Source organism: Pelodiscus sinensis, chromosome 2 (genome assembly GCF_049634645.1).
Source record: "Pelodiscus sinensis isolate JC-2024 chromosome 2, ASM4963464v1, whole genome shotgun sequence".
NCBI lineage: Eukaryota > Metazoa > Chordata > Testudines > Trionychidae > Pelodiscus > Pelodiscus sinensis.
The window spans coordinates 204,849,740-204,871,094 of NC_134712.1; the positions used below are offsets into that span (position 1 = coordinate 204,849,740).

At 39.2% G+C, this 21,355-nt stretch overlaps 1 protein-coding gene across 2 annotated transcripts in view; it reads left to right on the forward strand.

Annotated features, from left to right (window-relative positions):
- Nucleotides 1-21,355, forward strand: part of DGKB (diacylglycerol kinase beta) — a 488,560-nt gene that overhangs the window by 113,774 nt on the left and 353,431 nt on the right. For both annotated transcript variants that reach the window (XM_075922293.1, XM_075922292.1), the window contains exons 6-9: nucleotides 4,285-4,425; nucleotides 9,862-9,911; nucleotides 10,606-10,680; nucleotides 17,689-17,808. In XM_075922293.1, the coding sequence (XP_075778408.1) occupies nucleotides 4,285-4,425; nucleotides 9,862-9,911; nucleotides 10,606-10,680; nucleotides 17,689-17,808 (386 nt within the window). The remainder of the gene's footprint in view (nucleotides 1-4,284; nucleotides 4,426-9,861; nucleotides 9,912-10,605; nucleotides 10,681-17,688; nucleotides 17,809-21,355) is intronic.

Genomic DNA, 21,355 nt, shown 5'->3' on the forward strand with positions numbered 1-21,355 from the left:
TCACCTCTCCTACCTTTGTCCTTTTCAGTCTCAGCATCTAGGTAGGGGTTGACTTTTTAATAGTAACATCTATGTATTCATTTGCTTGTTTTTGTTTTGGTAGGGTGGAAGCTTTAGATAGTGGTGTTCTTTCACTTTACAATAATTTATAAAAATATTTTAATAATCTTTGGTGTTGTCTATGGTTATGTAGATCTAACCGCTACAAACAGTGCTTAAAGTGGTCTGTGAAAGGTGGTGATTGTGGGTATTTATCCTAATTTAAAATTTGCAGGTTTGTTAAGACAGTGTTTAAGATGAGCCCCTCAGCAAACCAGCTATTTATGAATGTATTTCTTTTTTCTTGAGTCTCTGATCTTGTGCAACATGAACCTCTCTAGTTTAAGTACTGCATGTATGATTAAATGGAAAGTATACAGATCTTTTTAGGTCAATTTTAGATTTACTACTAAATTCTGCCCTGGAATGTGCATATGGAATTTCCTTTACTTTGCAACACAAACTCATTTTTTAAAATAATGTTACCTGATTTAAGGAGTTATGAATTTCAATATTATTTCTGACAGTGTTTTCTTAGTATTTCTTAGCTTGCTTTTATTGTGTGTGTTTGGTTTTTATTTATAACAGTACTATACAAAATGTCTTTCCCTTCACTGTACAATTCAGGTCTTTAGCACCACGAGGCCATTTTTTCTCAATAAAATTGTTATGATTCACTCATTATCAGACAATTCATTCTCTCTCTCTCTCTCTCTCTCTTTCTCTCTCTCTCTCAAATTAAGTCATTTGGATTCAATATGTTGCCAAGGGGATAGTTATAATAATGTATAAATTCACAGTGAAGTCAGTGGTGTTATGCCAAATACAAACGCTGCATTGAAAAAAAAAATTGTTAGATAATTCCATTGACCTCATATTTCATTTATGGGTAAGTTGAGACTGCAAATAGCAACAGTGCTTATAATAGATAACATGATAAGTGAAATAATTTGATAGTTGTAAATTTTAATGTAAAAAGCTGCAAAAGACACAAGTCCACAAAAAGGGTCTGAATAATTTTGTTATGCTTTCAAAACTTTTTGTAACTAGTGTAAGACAGGGATTTGCAAAAGTGAGAGAAAATATTTCAAATGTATTTGAAACTCTTCTGGAAACTGGACAAACATGTAGGAGTTAGAGGGGCGCTCATAAAAGGATAATGGACAAGTGTTGCTAGAGACAGTTGTATGATTAGCCCATTTGATGGTGGGTGGTTGCTTTGTGTCAGTGTCCCCATCACATCTGTTTATAAATTGTATTCTCCCTTTATGGCCTGAAAAGAACTGGCCCTTCTGTCAGGCAAGCTGCTGCACTAAAAATGAGCATTAGCTCTTCTGGACTTACTGGGAAATGCCTTTGCTTTCTTACACCTTTTACTTGATGATGGGCCAAATTCTATTTTGTGATACAGGTGTCATGTTTCCTCCAATTCCAGTGGGAGTCAAGGAGACATGTATATGTGTAAGATGGGACCCAGCATTTCAGTTTCTTTTATATTTCTGGACAGAATATAAGGTCATATTTTACCTTTCATTCCCATATAGCATAGGATAGTGTTAAATAGCTGTTTCCACAACATATTAAGTTTGACATGTCATTTTGGTAGTTTCTTTTAAATATAACTAAGTAATCTGTTTTGTTGATTCCCAAAAGGATGGCAGAGCACTTTCAGCCAAGAAAAAGGTGGACTTTACTTGCTGAAAAACATTTTCTTGTTCTTAGCCAGAAGATTTAACATCTTTTTTGTGACTATTTTATGGCAATTACATTTTCTAGGTGTTTATTGGCACTTAAACCTTGTGGTCTTATCATTTTACCAATCCTGAAGTTGAATCTGGGAGAAACTCTTGAATCTCTGCAGGTCTCAGACTCACTTCAGTGAGCTTTATGCATCCATAAATAAGAGTTTCAAGTACAAATCCAATTTTAGGATGAGGGCCTTAATTGCATTCTATATATTATAGTTTTCTGATCTTTGCCCTTTGGTTTCTCTCTTTTTTTCTTTTGTACTTGGCCGTCTGCTTTGTGAAATTATTTTGTTTTTCATTAAATGCCAAAATTTTCAGATGTTGGTATGAAACACAACTAGGAAGAATTTCCTTGTCTTGTAGATTTTACATTTCAGATGAAGTTTTCTTCAGGAAAACAGGTTATGTCAAGACTTTAGGGTTTTTCTGGGATACCAGAAAAATGCAACAAATGAAAATGAAAACCAGAGGTATCCCAGAAAAACTCCTCTGCGTCCAGGGAACGCATCTACTCCTCTGCTTTTTTTTGCTGAGGAGCAGACGCGCTCTTTCGGAAGCCCTGTCTTTCTCCTCCCATGACGAAGAAGGGTTCTTCCGAAAGAGGGTTTTTCCGAAATTTGGTCCAGTGTAAATGGGCCAAATTTTGGAAAAAAGTCTTTAAAAAAAAACTATCAGAAAAAGGTATAAAAATTGCGGAGTGCAATTTGCATACCTTTTCCTGATAAAGCCCCGTAGTGAAGACATAGCTAGAAATATTGGGAGACTCAGAGGAGGGACTTCCTTTAGAGTTAATTTTAAAACAATTTTTTGTAGTCTAATTATTTTCATTTGTTGCATTTGCAGACTTCTCAGAAAGAAAGACCCTTGAATTATTGGGAGGGACTAGTTTTTCCATGTAGAGTATCTTAAAGTAATTCAGAGGTGACTCCATATTTAGTGCTGAGGAGCTCCTGGCAATTATACTTGGGTACACACTGCTTTTTAAACACCCTTTTATTTATTTTAGTTTTCTTAATCTTCCTTAATATCTTCATTAAAATATGCTGAATGTAAACTGGATTTAAATTAATTGCTTCTGCATGCCCAAGTTCTATTTCCTGAAAGGCAAATCTTTCTCTGTTTACTCACTCCAATAATCCCATCGAAATAAGTATGAAATACAATTTATGAGATGAACATAGAAGAAAATGGGATTCTATTTCCATTAGATACACTAATTATTTTAGTCAAGAAAAATGTGCGTGAGAAGGAAATTACATATGCAGGTTATCAGTGAAGAACTTGTTCTGAATGAATTACACAAAGTGTTTAAGAAGTTAATCCTTTTGTTCAGATTATTTTTTAATGTTCCCAAGGTCAATGAGAAAGATAACAAACCTCTTTAATCAGTAACTTTTATGATTCCATTCTGTGTTTTCATGTCTCCCTCTTGACTGCATCTTAATTTTGGGCTTGATCCTGCAAATACTCACATACCCCTGGCCTGGTCTACACTGAAGGGGAAAGTCAACTTAAAATAAGCAACTCCAGCTATGTTAAGTACGTACCTGGAGTTGAAGTATCTTAAATTGTGTTTTTACGCTGTCCACACAGCGGGAGGTCGACGGGAGCAAACACTCCCATCAACATCCCTTACTAATCATGAGGAGCAGCACTACTGGTGTCACTGGGACCCCTCTCAGTTTGAATTAATAGGTCTTCACTAGACCCACTAATTTGAACCCCACAAGATTGACTGTGGCACCATCAATCTTCCATGTAGTGTAGACGTGTCCCCTAAGAATAGTCTGACTGTCTTTTGAATTGAAGCACGAGGATTAAAAGTCAGCACTAGTCTGATTCATAAATCTTCTTCTTCTTCTTAAATCTAGGATATTTATTTCCATAATATCTGGTAGAAGGGTATCTGATTATTTACTGCTCTGACACATCTGGCTCTGTCACTGGAAAGGGTATACATTTAGGTGCATGAAAGAACATTATATGACAATAACCATCTTTGAATAGGGAGCAGCTTGTGAAGCTGCATACTTTAGAAGGCTCCTAGGACTTCTAAAGGACTTCTGCAATGGAGGAAACATTGGGCTGAATTGTGACAGCACAATGGGGGGAAATAAACAACATATCCATTAAGTGAAAATAAAGTAGTCAATGCAAACTACTGTACAATCAAATGACAACAGATAACTCTAAATGGAAAAAATCTCAGTGAGTCCTAGAAATCCTTTTTTGCTTCCTATCGAGGGGAAGTGTTTTGCTTTGTCTATGTATTTTACTCTTGTAGTCCTCTTTTAGAGATGTGTAACACTATCTTAATTCTGGTTTTTTTTAGGGAAATGTGAAACAGAACTGTAGATGTTTCAGCTGTGAATCTAAATATTAATTAAACATCATTATGTTTTCTAGGACTATAACTATAATTATATGCAAAACTCCTGATTTTGATTCTTTATTTATGTTGTTAATAAAGATAACAAACCATACATATTATTTTCAGGTTTGAGAATTAATAAAAGTACCACCACATCACGGACTGGTGCTCCTGCCAATTTACATGTACCAGATGTAATCCAGTTGAAAGACATTGTTTGCTATTTGTCTCTGCTTGAAAGAGGAAGACCAGAAGACAAACTAGAATGTATGTATTTTTTTTTAATCTGAGGAAAAAGCTGATAAAATGGGGAATTAAAGTAACAGAAGCCCCTAATTTGCTAATACATCCATCTGTTTCTAATGTTAGTAACAGCCATTAGTTTATTTTCACATTGCATACAGCTCAGGTTTGCAATCTTGAGGAAATTCTGAAATGGAAGTTTCTGACTCTAAATTTAAGATTGAATGAGGTGTAGTTTCATCTTACAATGTGACACTCTAGAAGTGTCACAGTAGAGTTCTGCATTCTCATGTCTACAGGCCTGGCCTTTGGGCAAGGTGAGTGAGGCGGTCGTCTTGTGCCCCATGCATTCAGGGCCCCGCGCTGCCTACCTCCCAGCCGAGAGTTGCACAGCTGTGCGGCTCAGCGTTCTGCTTTGGGCCCCGCACACTTTTTGGCTTGGCCTGCATGTCTAGATGATTTCCATACCAAGTTGGCTCAGTTAATTAAAAGTTTTCCAACTTTCAGCCTCAATAATTGACCCTAGGGAGTTTCAGACAAGCTGGATTCTTTCCATCTTGCACATCTTTGCTAGTAGCATAGGCTCTGCAGTCCAAATTATCTACTCACAGACCTCTTGGAAAATCCATGTAAGGGTAATGATGCCTAGAGGAGGCTTAAGTTTGAGTGATAACACAATCTGTAGACAAAAAGGCTTGCAGATATAGTTGAGATGTTAATATCATTCATAGATCCTATGTTGCTAGCTGTTATCAGCAAGATGGAAAGATCCCAGTTGTGTGTCTAAGTGAGTCTGTAGAGCTAGCAGTTAGAAAATGTCTTTGCTTACAAATAAAGAATCCAGTTCAGAAAAGCAGTAATATATGTGTTTTAAGACATGTGCTTAAGCACATTTCCTGGGCAGAAATACTTTGCTCAATTAGGACCTGAGAAGTTTATTATGGAAATCAATGAAACACAAAGAATATTGAACCCCACATTATCGTTTCTACTGCCAGTGTTTGGATTAGACTAGCACATAGACTGTATCTGCACTTGGAGCTGGAGCTGAGATTTCCAGTTCATATGGAGATACTCACATTAGCTCTCATTGAACTAACATGCTAAAAATATTAAGGTAGATGTGATAGGCTGGGCATCATTTAACTGACCATAGTTTGAGAGCAATGAAAGTATGTCTACTCAAGCTGGGAATCACTCCCCAAGCATAGACTAATGTTCTTGTTGTCCTTACTGAGGCAAAAATCATATTGATTTTGAAGGGAGCTTTGTCTCTAAGAAAGGCAGGATCAGACCCTGATATTGTTCTAAAGGTAAATATAGACCCTGATATTGTTCTAAAGGTAAATATAAACTACCTGCTGGAAGTTTATATTCTTTGCAAGTTTTAATGACCATGTTTGTTCTGGCCTATATGTAGCTTATAACTACAGAAACAAAGGTCTTAGAGTTAGTGGGAGTTTTGCCTGTGTAATGACTGCCCAAAATTTGCCTATATCATAGCAATGGTATTGTATAAATGCTACTAAATTCCAAGATTAATGATGTATTGGATGCTCCTCTGAAATTCAAAACAAAATCTGAAGATTATATGTTGACCCCATGAATAGGAAAATCTAAGTTTCTAGGTCTTAATGCAGCAAAAATATATTGAGCTTAACTAAGTGGCAGACTGTGTAGGCCATTCCAGAATCCTAATGCTCAGATCATCACCTTCAGAGCCACATACAGAAGGGGGGAACATCCTGATCTCAGGGATCTGCATTATGGGAGAAGGTAGTGACTGGGATACCAGACAAGACCCCAGGCAAGAATGCACATTTCCTCCCTGCACCCTTCCCCCCCCACTCCCCTGCCCATGGTCTTGCAGAGGTTCTTCAGGAAAGATGTCACATCTGGGACTGTATTTATCTTTTCTATGCAGTCTCCTTCCCAGAAGTTGCATTGCCAGGCAATTCCCTGGTGGAAGAGGTCAATGGAGCCCAGCTGCCAGAGAAGTGGGGGTTTGTCAGGGTCCAGAGTAGTGGCAGAGGCACAAGACCCCTGTCCTGATGGTGCTGGCCTCTCATTAGTCCCATTATCTGCAACTTTTCAGAATGGTCCCCTTGGCCTATTTTTGAGATAAATCTCAACCTAACTGAACAATGTCAAGGACAGTTTGTGAGAGGATTTCTGTGGAAATGTCATGCCCTGGGACACACTCTACCACAGAATGTACACCAATAATTTCAATCACATGCTTCCACTATCAATTCAATTTTGAAGGGGTTTGATTGAAATAACTTAATTTTGGGTGGAGAGAAGTGTATAATCATAATGAACATCAATTGACGTGTCCTGCAAAATATAATCACGTGCTATAATGCTCTAAGAAGTGCTTTGATAAAGCATTATCTCCGAGTGCAAGAGCACAAAGAGTTTTAAAAACAGATCCATATGCATTGTATATTAAAAATTATTTGGAGTTTTATCCTCATACACATCACAGATTATATAAAACATCTAAAAAAACTATTCTAATGTTGACAACTGTTTTTGCTTCTTTGAAATGATGTTTTTTGGTTATCAATATTTTCTTTGCTATTTTATTTTACTACGAATACTAGTGCGTAAGATACCTCAGTTAAGAAATTTGTGGTAATTAATAGCATTTGGAAAGGACCGTGTACAGAATTCAATTTTTTTTTAAATGTACAAAAAACCCAAACCCTGTAAATAAGTAGTTTACATATGCTTTGCATGGCCTTTGGAAATTAAAACAAGTTGCATGAGATAAGCATATAAAGCTAACACTGAGATTATGTATTTTTGATTATCACCTTCAATGAAGGAAAAAATTGTTCAGTTACAGTATATTTCAACATGTAAGTTAATGATACTTAGTAAATGGGGCCCTGATCTTAAAAACATTTAAGTACCTGAGTAACTTTGCATGTAAATAGTCCTTGTTTGTGTTTAACAGGATTTGTAGCAAGAATAAGTGTTTGCAGAATCAGGAACCACGTGCTGTTCTTATTAAAGTGGAAAAAAACCCACCTTGATTCTCCTATCCTCTTCAGTGTCAGGAGAGTTGTATCAAAACTGCATGCTGTTGAAATCAGGCCCCAGACACACAAAGGAGGGGTATATGCAAAGCCCATTATGCTTTCAGACAAAATTTGAAATAAAATAGAGACCCACTAGGCAGAGAGATAAATGAATGATATATAGACTAATAAATATTTTACTAAATAGCAAATAATTTGTTATAAAGTCCAATATGTCAATCCAAAATTGTGTGATTGATCAGAGAGGAATATAATATTGACTGAAGAATTGAAGCTCTGCAGATTCATATAGAATATGATAGTATTAATCAGTTTAATTCTGTTCAGTGGATACTTAAATACTAATCTCAGGACCTAAGGAGGATTTAAGTTATGCAGGGCTTGATTTAAAAATTTCCGACATTGTTGGTAGTTTGCTATGTATTATAGCCATTTGTTGATGCTTGTCTATCACTAGCTATCTTTGTCTTGTACAGAAGTGCATATATTCATGACTTAGTAGTGCATTTTATTCTAGTATCATGTGTTCAGCATTGCTGTGTAAAACTCCCCTAGCTGATGGCACCGCTAAAGTTGACAGGACTTGATATGAAATTCACTTGGGGGGGGGGGGGGGGGGAGGAAGGGGGAAAGATGATGAGACAGTTTTCTTTTCTTGACCTGAGAACTTTTAAGGAGAGAGATTTTTCTTTAATTTAAACATTAGATGAGCCTCTTTCCATTTGGGATATTATTATGAAAAGTAAATCAGTTTCCTCAAAAATAGTTCAAGAGGCTGTTCAAGGGGTAACACACTAAAGACAGACACCTTTGTGCATAGGCACTGTACCTTTTAAGAGGTATATCATATGCAGTGTCTTTACACTCCTGCTAATAAATATTCCATTAGTTACAGGAAAGAATATGTGAGATGATGTCCTTATGATACTTATATTTACAATGGGCCAAACACTGTACATTGAGCACTACCTTTGGGGAAGAATGGAATTGCCCTTGAGGACCAATTCAGGATATCAATTTAGTGCATGTATAAATTAATTCTGTTTTCTGTAGTAGAACTAGCTACTTGCATGCTTAAAATTAAGCATGTTGAACAGGAATGAGCTCTTGTATTGGGCCCAGCTATGCATACAACATTTTATACAGTAAAACGGGTGGAATTCTCTAAGGCTATGTCTACAGTGCACTTTTGTTGGATACATTTTTGCTGGTTAGGAATATGAAGAAAACACCCTTGTGGCTGACAAGTTTTATAGGCAAAAAGTATTAGTGTGATCAGCACTTTGTCAGTGGGAGACACTTTCCTGCTGCCATAGCTACCACTGCTCATTAGGGATTCTTTTATTTTGTTAGCGGGAGAGCTCTTAACTGGCAACAGAGTGGCTACATTGCATACCTTACAGCAGCACTGCTGTAGTGGCACTGTGTTGCTGTAAGTTGTATAGTGTAAACATAGCCTAAGAAAGCATTGCAATTTATTTCAAAAGAAGCAGGGTTGCACACAATAGCTTTATTATATAAAGGGCCCTACAGAATTCAGGGTCCATCTTTGTAAATTTCACTGTCATAGCATTGTAAAAATCTTGAATTTCATGGTTTCAGATATTTAAATCTTAAATGTAATGGTACTTTAAGAATCATGAATATATATTTTTAAAACAGCAAAATATAAACATGTAAAGTCCTTAAAACTCAGCATTTCTCAAATTGAGTGTCCCAACCAAAAAGGGGAGCTACAAAACTATTGTGAGGTGTGAGGCTGCATTATTGCCTCCCTTACTGATTAGCTGTCTTTAGAGCTGGATGGCTGCAGAGATGCAGCGGCTGGCCAGGTACCTAGCTCTGAAGGCTGCACTCCCAATAGATGCAATAAAGAGATAAGGGAGGGATGGTATAGTGGTGGTGCTGCTGCCTTCAGAGCTGGGTGTATGGCCAGCTACCGCTACTCAGCAGACACCCGGCTCTGAAGGATAGGGTAAAGTACACAAGACCAGATTTCACATTCTGTGATACATTTTTCACATGAATTTGGTAGGGCCCAAATTATATATTAGTATTGTGAACTTAATGAAACCAGGAAAAATTTGGAAAATTTGGAAAATTTGCAGATATGGAAATGATATTTACTGTTGCATTCAACTGAGCTGAAATCTAATACATACATTTTCCACTAGTACAATTAGCTAATCAGTAAGAATTTGTAGAGCAGTTACCACTGTTGTGGATTAAAAAACACAGTGAAAATGCAAGAGCAAGCCAGTAAAATTCTCTACATAGGATCCTATTTTATATAGAATTCCAGTTTCCAGTCAGATGTTAATTGTCTGTCTTGCTCTGGAATTAAAGGAAAATGATGTACGTCTTTATATTTTCCCCCTAATTTAATTGTCCTCTTTTTTTTTTTTTTTTTTAGTTATGTTTCGTTTGTATGACACAGATGGCAATGGGTTCTTGGACAGTTCGGTAATTTTATTTATATTGACATATTGTAATAGCATGAAGTGCATCAGTGTATTTGTATGAATTCATGCGGAACACACACTTTGGATAAACAGAAGTAATAACTGTAAACAATAAAACATCCTGGATGACAAATATTTTTGAGACTATTCCTAACAATTCGTCCTTCCACTGAGCATATCCACTTCCTCCTCACTTTTAGAGATGGTCAGGCATTGAATCTCCCACTGTAAAATCATTTCTCTATTTTTTTAGTTGTAACGTTTTACTTCAGGAAGCAATTTAACTCACTCCCAAAACTCTTTTTTACTTCCCTGGGAGCTGTACATGGAAGAGTTATTTGTATGGTTGCACTGAGAAGGAAGAAAGATGCAGCTCAAGTTTCTGGGAGAAGGTAACAGTAGGAGATGAAGGGGGGAAATTCAGCATGTTCAGAGAGGTCAGGAATAAAGACTACATTGTTTAGGTAGAAGTTTAGAAGTAGCACCTGATTATACAATTAAGAGAAAATCAAAGAAAGTAATTATAGAAGGGTTCAAGAAGTATGTAGCTTGTGGGCAAAGAAGCACTAGGCATAAATAGATTAATCAATTGCTTAGAGCCTTGAGCAGCTTAAGGGACCCACAGTTTATTTTTTATTGCCCGTGTCATTTGTCATTAAAATGTTTTTGTTCTTTCTCTTTTTTTTCCTGCCTAGGAATTAGAAAATATCATCACTCAAATGATGCATGTTGCAGAATATCTTGAATGGGATGTCACTGAACTCAGTCCAGTAAGCATCTAGACAGGTCATTGATGCAATTAATTCTGGAAATCGTTGTGTAATGTCCCATGAATACCAGTGATACTAATACATGTATTGAGTAGTAAAAATAGTTCCTATTTCTTTGAGGTTGCCATTCAGTCCTTTGCTATTCAGTCCTTGTTACAGTGAGGACAGCATAGCACTAATGGTCATAAGCATGAAATATATGTCCACCACTAAAGTTTAAGGCTTTCTCCCTGTAGCATGTAATTCATTTTTTAATGGGCTTTGCATATACCTAGCCCAAATCCCATGAGAGACAGAACCTATCATCTATGTACAACATACCTAGTACTATGGGTCCCAAACTGCAGACTCTACCCAGACCAATTGATGTGCAGCTTTTTAATGCCCTTTAGACATCCCCATGACTTACTCAGTAGTCTGCTCCTTGTAGGTAAGCCCTCACATGCAAACCATTTCTGGTGTTTATTAGATAAGCATTGATTTATTTCTTTTATTGGCAAAGTCTTATTGGTGCCTATTGGTCAAAAGTTAAAGCCAGATGTCACAACAACAGAAGTTAAGTGAAGTAAGGCCTTGTGCTTCCCTTGACTCAGGATGAATTTCCCTAAATATTATTCTTCCATAGAATTCCAGGAATCTGTAATGACACAAGGATGACAATATAAAACTACGAGCAGATGTATTTAAGGTAGTGACCCTCTCGCCGTATCTGATCACCGGAGAGTGTGAGATATTAGATTAAGGTGGCGCGTTAAATGAAAACTTAAGACTTGGTTTTAAACTGAAAACCACCAGACTATATTGTTACAAAAATAAACTTAACAAAACAATACCTCAAAATAACTCAAGGGGGCTGTCCTCTCTTACACTAAATGGACCAGGAGGGGAAGTCCCTCAAGGTCCCTATACCTACTACAGAGTCTACGACGCAGGGTGATTAATGGACGCTGGCGACCTACGACCTTAGGGCTAATTGGAAGCCTTTGGGGAGGACCTGCCAGGGGTCCCTCATCAGCTGATCCAGTGCTTGCCACAGGAAAGGAACAGCCAAAGTGATCCCTCGAAGCAGGAGTTGAGATCGAAGACGGTCGATTCGCCTTCCGCAGAATTTCTGGTCCTCGACGCCTCTTCTTGTGCTTCGGTGTGACTGGATCAGGCGATGGACGACTCTGGATCCTATTTATCCTAAACCTAACCTAAAAATAAAACCTTAAACTAATCCCGATGCGCCCGACGTACAGACACGACGACGGCCGACATGCGTGGACCGATGCAGCCTGACGTACAGACTCGATGACGGGAACTAATCTAACTAAAATACTAAGCTAACTAGCCTAATTACCTAACCTAAGTGAGTAGATCTGACCTTCCGTCAGATCTAACCCTAGAAATAGCTAAATTAACATTTAAAAGAGTGAAGCATGGCCTTGCGCCAGCTTCCCTTAAAAGAATCTCTTTACAAAACCTCTCTCATTCTACCAGACCTAGGACAAGACTTGAAGGATCTCTCTCTCTCTCTCTCTCTCTCTTAACCTATCCCTAAGCTCGACGCCCAGACGCAACCAGTAACTGCTGCGTGGCAGAAGCTTTTATAGTTTTGGTTCATACATATTCATGAACCCTAAGGTTTAAAATGATTGGACACTAAAGGATGCTCTTACGGTGTGTTTTAAACTGATTGGTAGAACAGGATGCTTGTGAATATTCATAGATTATGCAAATTCCAACAGGTAGGTGAGTTGCTATTTTCAAACTCTAACAGCTACCTGTGAATGTGATAGAATGCATAACTCAAATGGATGCTACCAGAAAGAGTTCTAAATTCAAAATGGAGTTTCAGACTCCATTTTGAGACATTGCCAAACTTTGCATATTTTTAAGTTTACAAACATTTCAAGAATTGAATTGACATTGACATATGTATACAAGGATAACCTCCGTCCTTTAGCACTTATACAAAGTGGGGGCTATCCTGTTTATTGCGTCGAGTGTAACATGTATGATTACCTGCCCTGTGGGCGGGTGGCGTATGTGTGCACCCGTTGCAAGGAGCTCCTGACCCTCAGAGACCGAGTTCGGGCTTTGGAGGACAGGGTGGCTGAACTGGAGGAGCTAAGGGAGTTAGAGAGCTCTGTTGATGAGACTTTCCGGGACACTGTAGTACTGTCCCACCTCCAGTCTGAGAGCCCCAGTGTTCTTAAGGAGGATGAAAGTCTCAAGGGAACAGAGCATTTAACGGGAGCAGAGGGAAACCATCCCGTAGTTGGGACCCTCCTCCCAGAGGATGTTGTGGTATCCTCTTGCACTGAGGATACCTCTGATGGGGAGGGAATGCCAGCTAGGAAGAGGCAGGTGTTAGTAGTGGGTGATTCGATCATTAGAAACATAGATAGTTGGGTTTGTGATGACCGGGAGAACCGTATGGTCACTTGCCTGCCTGGTGCGAAGGTTGCGGATCTCTCGAGGCATCTAGATAGACATGTGTAGTGCTGGGGAGGAGCCGGTGGTCGTGGTACATGTAGGTACCAATAACGTAGGGAAGGGTAAGAGAGATGTCCTGGAGGCCAAATTTAGGCTGCTAGGAAAGACACTGAAATCCAGGACCTCTATGGTGGCATTCTCGGAAATGCTTCCAGTTCCATGTGCAGGGCCAGGTAGGCAGGCAGAGCTTCAGAGTCTCAATGCGTGGATGAGACGATGGAGTAGGGAAGAGGGGTTTCAATTTATTAGGAACTGGGGACACTTTTGGGAGAGGGGGAGCCTATACAGGAAGGATGGGCTCCACCTAAACCAGGGTGGAACCAGACTGCTGACACTAAACATTAATAAGGCCGTAGAGCAGTTTTTAAACTAAGAGATGGGGGAAAGCCGATTGGTGCGCAGATGCACGTAAATCGGAGAGAGACTTCTCTTAGAGGAGAATCCATTGATAGAGATTCTCTAAGCTGTAGTCGGAAAGAGAGGAGGGGAGAGGGCAAACCATGGGCCAGAGCTGACAAACAACCGCATACAAAGGAATCCAATGCATCAGGGAAGGGCAGACAAATAACCAGTGGCAAATTTTGAAAGTGCTTGTACACAAATGCTAGGAGTCTGACTAATAAGATGGGTGAACTAGAGTACCTCGTATTAAATGAGGAGATAGACATAATAGGCATCACTGAAACCTGGTGGAATGAGGAAAATCTGTGGGACACAATCATACCGGGATATAAAATATATAGAAAGGATAGAGCAGGCCGAGTGGGTGGCGGAGTGGCACTGTATGTGAATGATAATGTAGAATCAAATGAAATAAAAATATTAAGTGAATCAACATGTTCCATAGAATCGCTATGGATAGAAATTCCATGCTCCAATAATAAGAAATTAGCAGTAGGGATATATTACCGACCACCTGACCAGGACAGCGATACTGACATAGAAATGCTGAGGGAGATTAGAGAGGCTACCAAAATAGAGAACTCTATAATAATGGGGGATTTTAATTACCCCCATATTGACTGGATACATGTCACCTCAGGAGGAGAAGTGGAGATAAAATTTCTCAATGGCTTAAATGACTGCTTCTTGGAGCAGCTAGTGCAGGAACCCACAAGGGGAGAGGCAATTCTCGATTTAGTCCTGAGTGGAGGGCAGGATCAGGTCCAGGATATAACCGTTACAGGACCGCTTGGGAATAGTGACCATAATATAACAACATTCAACATTTCTGTGGTGGGAAGAACACCTCAGCAGTCCAGTACCCTGGCATTTAATTTCAAAAAGGGGAATTACGCAAAAATGAGGAGGTTAAACAGAAATTAAAAGGCACAGTGAGTAGAACCAAATCCCCGAAAGCTGCATGGAAACTTTTTAAAGACACCATAATAGAGGCCCAACTTAAATGTATGCCCCAAATTAAAAAACATAGCAAGAGACCTAAAAAAGAGTCACCGTGGCTTAACCACCATGTAAAAGAAGCAGTGTGGGACAAAAAGGTATCTTTTAAGAAGTGGAAGTCCAATCCTAGTGAGATAAATAGAAAGGAACATAAACACTGTCAAATCAAGTGTAAACATGTAATAAGAAAAGCAAAAAAGATTTTGAGGAACAGCTAGCCAAAAACTCAAAAAGAAATAACAAAATGTTTAAGTACATTAGAAGCAGGAAGCCTGCTAAAAAGCCTGTGGGTCCCCTAGATGATCGAGCTATAAAAGGAGCAATCAAGGATGAGAAAGCTATTGCGGAGAAACTAAATGATTTCTTTGCTTCAGTCTTCACGGCTGAGGACGTTTGGGAGATTCCTGAATCTGCACCATCCTTTGTGGGTGATGAATCTGAGGAACTGTCCCGGATTGAAGTGTCATTAGAGGAGGTTTTGGAACAAATAGAAAAACTTAATGTTAACAAATCTCTGGGACCGGATGGCATTCATCCAAGGGTTCTAAAAGAACTCAAATGGGAAATTGCTGAGCTGTTATCTGTGGTTTGTAACCTATCCTTTAAATCGGCTTCCGTACCTAATGACTGGAAGGTAGCAAACGTGACACCAATATTTAAAAAGGGCTCTAGAGGCGATCCTGGCAATTACAGACCGGTAAGTCTAACTTCAGTACCAGGCAAATTAGTCGAAACAATAATAAAGAATAAAATTGTGAAGCATATAGAAGAACATAATTTGTTGGACAAAAGTCAACATGGTTTCTGTAAAGGGAAATCCTGTCTTACTAATCTATTAGAGTTCTTTGAAGGGGTTAACAAACATGCGGACAAGGGGGATCCAGTAGATATAGTATACTTAGATTTTCAGAAAGCCTTTGACAAGGTCCCTCACCAAAGGCTCTTGTGTAAATTACATGGCCATGGGATAAGAGGGAAGGTCCTTTCTTGGATTGAGAACTGGTTAAAAGACAGGAAACAAAGGGTAGGAATAAATGGTAAATTTTCAGATTGGAGAGGGGTAACTAGTGGTGTACCCCAAGGGTCAGTCCTGGGACCAATCCTTTTCAACTTATTCATAAATGATCTGGAGAAAGGGGTAAGCAGTGAGGTAGTAGTTTGCAGATGATACCAAACTGTTTAGGATAGTCAAGACAGAAGCAGACTGTGAGGGACTCCAAGAAGATCTCACCAATCTGAGTGATTGGGCAACAAAATGGCAAATGAAATTTAATGTGGATAAGTGTAAAGTAATGCACATTGGGAAAAATAACCCCAACTATACGTACAGTATGATGGGGGCTAATTTGGCTACAACAATCAGGAAAGAGATCTTGGGGTTATCGTGGACAGTTCTCTGAAAACTTCCACACAGAGTGCAGCGGCGGTCAAAAAGGCAAATAGGATGCTAGGAATTATTAGGAAAGGGATAGAAAATAAGACCCAGAATATCTTACTGCCCCTGTATAAAACTATGGTACGCCCACATCTTGAATACTGTGTACAGATGTAGTCTCCTCACCTCGAAAAAGATATTTTGGCCTTGGAAAGGGTTCAGAAAAGGGCAACTAAAATGATTAGGGGTTTGGAACGGGTCCCATATGAGGAGAGGCTAAAGAGACTGGGACTTTTCAGTTTAGAAAAGAGGAGACTGAGGGGGGATATGATAGAGGTCTATAAAATCATGAGTGGTGTGGAGAGGGCTGATAAAGAAAAGTTATTTATTAGTTCCCATAATAGAAGAACTAGAGGACACCAAATGAAATTAATGGGTAGCAGGTTTAAAACTAATAAAAGGAAGTTCTTCTTCACACAGCGTGTTGTCAACCTGTGGAACTCCTTGCCGGAGGAGGCTGTGAAGGCTAGGACTATAATAGAGTTTAAAGAGAAGCTGGATAAATTCATGGAGGTTAGGTCCATAAAAGGCTATTAGCCAGGGGATAAAATGGTGTCCTTGGCCTCTGTTTGTCAGAGGCTGGAGAGGAATGGCAGGAGACAAATCACTTGATCATTGTCTTCGGTCCACCCTCTCTGGGGCACCTGGTGCTGGCCACTGTCGGTAGACAGGATACTGGGCTAGATGGACCTTTGGTCTGACCCAGTACGGCCGTTCTTATGTAAATGTTTACAGGGCGAATCTACATGAAGATCTTACATTTGCATTTATAATTTTACACTTCTCATTTTAAATATACATTTCTTCCTTACAGCCTACAGCCTGGGAGGCATCATGCTGGGACTTCTCTCCAAGTCCCCTGAGCCTGCCCAGCACTGCTGTCTCCAGGTGCTGCTGGTTCCCTCCCTTACTGGGACCAGCTCCTTCTCCCTTGCTGGTCAGGATGAGAGTGACCCTTCCCTCAGCTCTTCAGCCTTTTATAGGCCCCATCCTTGCCTTGATTGGCTAACTGCTCCTCACTCTGATGAAACTAGGGGGCTATGTCCCCTGCTTGCTGCACTCACCAACCCCCCTTCTCATGGGGGGGGTAGGCAACCTTAGCTTCCACCATCACCACCAGGGAGAGCTGAACTGCAGCCACGCCAGCCTGGGCCCCCCTTTTTTCTTCCCCGCTGTGCCAGCCCAGGACCCCTCTTATCCTTCCTTCCCCCTGGCCCACCCCCCACCCCAGTCTGAGCCCCCTTTCTCCCTCCTTCCCACCCTCTGCCATGCCAGCCCAGTTTCCTCTTCCTTCCCCCCCGCCGCCAGGCAGTTGGGCCAGACCAAAGCCACATGCATCCCGGACTCCAAGCATGGGGGAAGGAAAGGGGAGTAGGCCCCATGGCTTGCACAAGGGAGGGCAGAGGGTGGTGGAAGGGTCTGCAGGGTGAAGAGTGATGCATGACAGAAAAGGTTTCTTTAATATAAAATAAGGAAAATAGTTTTACCAATTCTAATAAGGGTGTAAGTATGATTTGGCGGTGTGGTGAAAGGTAAAAAGACTTCTAATATCTCTCTTCCAATGTTACCACATAGGATACATTTTACTTTGCTTTTTTCTTTTAACTGGATGGTTCAGGGTTAATGTCTATTCTTGCGGTTTTAGAATATGCTATTTATAGCGTGTTTTTTTTTTTTTTTTAAATCTACAGATCCTTCATGAAATGATGGAAGAAATTGACTATGACCATGATGGCACAGTATCTCTGGAGGAATGGATCCAGGGTGGAATGACGACAATCCCTCTCCTGGTGCTCCTTGGATTAGAGAATGTGAGCATTAACCTAGCAATGTCCAAAGGTCACTTGTGGGTCAGACGTGGCCCCAGAACTCATTTGCAACCTGCTGCCTCCTTCATCTTGGCTATGGAATTATGACATTCAGAGACTTTCCAATAAGTAGCTACTTCAGGGGGAGCAGTTGATCCAAGGATGGAGAATTATTTAATGAGATCTATTGTCTCTGAAGGCCACTGTTTCATATTAAGGACATGAACAGCTGTAATAGTATTAATTTTATATCAGTTAGATGCAGCTGTTGTTTTGTTGGCAAATTGTCAACGTCATTTGCCTTCTTGCGCTTGAGCAAACATTGGGCACCTCAGTCTTAGCGCATGTTTCAGTTGTGTGATTTTGATATAAAAATAATTGTTTTGAAAATGTTCTGTAGTATTTTACAGACACTTAAATGCAGATATTAAAGAAGTCCCTCCAACCCAAGTTAAATCTAGACTATTATAGTTTTGCAATCAGTTATATGATGATATTATGGAGGTCAGTTAAGCTGAGCACTTTCTGTTGCTACATATCATATTTATATAAGAGCTTTTATCACAAGATTTCAAAATTCTTCACAAATATTAATTGATTAAGCCTGGGAAGAAGGTATTCCATGGTAAATCTCATTTCTTCTTTTTATATATGTGGAACTATGGCACATAAAGTTACTTGTCCAATATCAGAAATGGGCTGCCCTTTCTCCTGGCTCATATTTCTAGAGTCATGGATAGATGCATAGATTTCAAATACAGAAGGCACCATTGTAACTGTCTAGTCTGGCTTGCTGTATAGCAAAAGCCGTAGGGTTCCCTGGAGCCAGCTGGCTTTATAGCTCAAGCTATATAGGCCCATGCACAAAGCTCTAGGGCTCCCAGGTTTAGTTCTGTCTGTCGGTATTACATAGGCTAGTCCAAAAGCCAAGAGCTTAACACAAATTGATGGAGGCTTCTCAGGGTATGTCTACACTACAGAGAAGATCAAAGCTACCGTTGTCAGTCTTCCAGGGTTTGAATTAGTGGGTCTAGTGAAGACATGCTAATTTGAACTGAGACAGCACTCCGGTCAATGCTAGTAGTCCTGCTTCCACGAGGAGTAAGGAAAGTTGAAGGGACAGTGTTCTCCCTTCAACTTCCTGCAGTGTGGAGAGCACCAAAAGTCAAGTTAAGGTAGCTGAAGTACCTTAAGTGCTTAGCTGAAGTTGAAGTTGTGTGTCTTAATTCGATCTTATTCCAGAGTATAGACATATACTGTATGTGTCTTTCTACTATTACTAGCTCTGGTATCCTCTGAAAGAAAATGGTGTCTTAATTCATTGATTTTAAGGCCAGAAAGTACCATTGCGAATCATAACAAAGACACAGTTTCACCTTGTAACTTTTCTACTAAGGCAATAATGTATGGTTAAACTAGTCCATGTTTTTGAGAGACATCCCGTTTTGATTTAAAGATTAAGTTGTTTGAATGGTTAACTACCTAATTACCCTCACTTTATTCTCACTATGAATGTGTGTACCTTAAACTTCCAAACATTGGCTCTTGCTATGCCTTTTCCTGGTATGTTAAAAAGTTCTCTTCTGTCAATTTATACCAAATCTACCCAGATACCTTTATCACCTTTTCATTATATCTATAATGTGTTAATTCCCTTTAAAGAAAACTAAAATGCTAACATGAAAACTAAATTGCTAATTTAAAAACAACTTAAGATATTAAATCACTAACAATTCTGTAATTAGTCTATTTTACTGACTAAATGGCTGTCCCACTTGAAGGAATAGCCATCTGAAAATAGTTTAAATGCAATAAGGAACTATGTTACATAAATTGTAAGAATTTTAAAAAAGATCTCTTCTCTTTTTTTTTCTTTCTTTGTGATTTAGCCCTTCACTTCTTTCTTAGTGCCTGATTCTGCAGCTGCATGGCAGGCAAAACCTTCACTGAAATAAAAGAGAGTTTTTTGCCTGTGGAGCAGCTGCAAAAGGAAGACCAGTAATTCTATTTGTCTGACGCCCCTTGCCATGACAATCAGCATGCTGAACAAACAATTATAACACAATGCAATTACATTTTAATTGCTAATTCATTATCTCTTGTTTTATACAATGCTTTGAAAATCTAAAGCAAGATGTGAATGTTGTGTATTACAAATATTGTTTTGTAATTTATATATTAAAAGACCAGATCTTTTAGAATATTGTGTCTGGTTAACCACCAGTTAACCCTTTAGCACTGGCTGAATGCTTTCCCCTCAAGCATCATATCTACTAAAATTATTCCTGTTAAACACCAATAATTACTACTTAATTTGCTTCCTTTGGAGATATGACTATAGAGTAGTTTTGGTTCTGACTAAATGAAAATTCAGGAGGTTTTGAATGATTAAAAAAGAGAGAGTTAAAGTGGAAACCACCATGCAGCCTTAATTGTTGATGCTACTTCCACCACTATGATAATTTGCATCTACTTTATATAGAGCTATCCATACGCAGATTTCAGAGTGCTTTAACAATATTAATATATTAAGATTCACACCAGCACCATGAGGTAGCAAAGCATGTTTATCAATCTCTTACAAATTTATCAATCTCTTACAAATAGGAATGTGAAGAACAGACAATGTAAGTGATTTATTGAAGATCACAAGGAAGTTTATTGTAGGGCTTCATCAAGAATCCACATCTTCTGGCACCTCAAATGAGTCTACACTTAAAATGCTGCAGTAGTGCAACTGTATCACTTCACTGAAGATGTTACCATTCTGATGTGAGAACTTCTCCCTTTACCATAGTTAATCCTCCTCTTCAAGGGGCAGTGACCATGTTGATGGGAGAAACCTTGCTGTTGATGTAGCAATGTCTGTGCTTGTGAGCCTGATGCAAATCACCATGGTTAGCCACTCATGCCTGAGGAGGCACAGGTATAGATAGTGGCAGCAGCCCACTAGGGGCTAACCATGGTGAATCGCCTCCATTTTATTGTCCATCCATAGTCTATGCCGTGGCTTATGTCAGGATAATGGCCTTGCTTAGGTGTGCATTTTTCATACCACTGAGTGATGTAGTTATACCAATGGATGTTTACATGGTAGACCTGTCCCTAATCTGCATTGAGTATCTAGCTGCAAAACTCTTTTTCCATTTATTTGATAGTATATGAAAAGTTTTAAGAAATCAAAGGTGCAGAATGTAGTTATTGGCCATGTGTGCTGTTCTGATCTCGGCCAGTGATTTGTAAAGTCATTTTCATCTTCCTGACTACTAAGACCAATTAGGATTTGGAGTAATCTCTGAAGTGGAGTGGTGGAAGTACTTTACACGATAGGTTTTTTAGATGTGACATTGCTAAATTCACAGGTCCAGACAGTGTAGGAGAGCAAAAATTGGATTGTGTCTCTAAAACTTTGTCCTGTCTTTGGCTAATTTGGCCATCTAGAACAAGGATGGGGGAAAATTTGGGGGGTCAGGAGCCATTGACTCACAGAAAAATCAGTTGGAGGCCACACACAAGTGAGAAACAAAAAAACCAAATGCCAACCCTCATA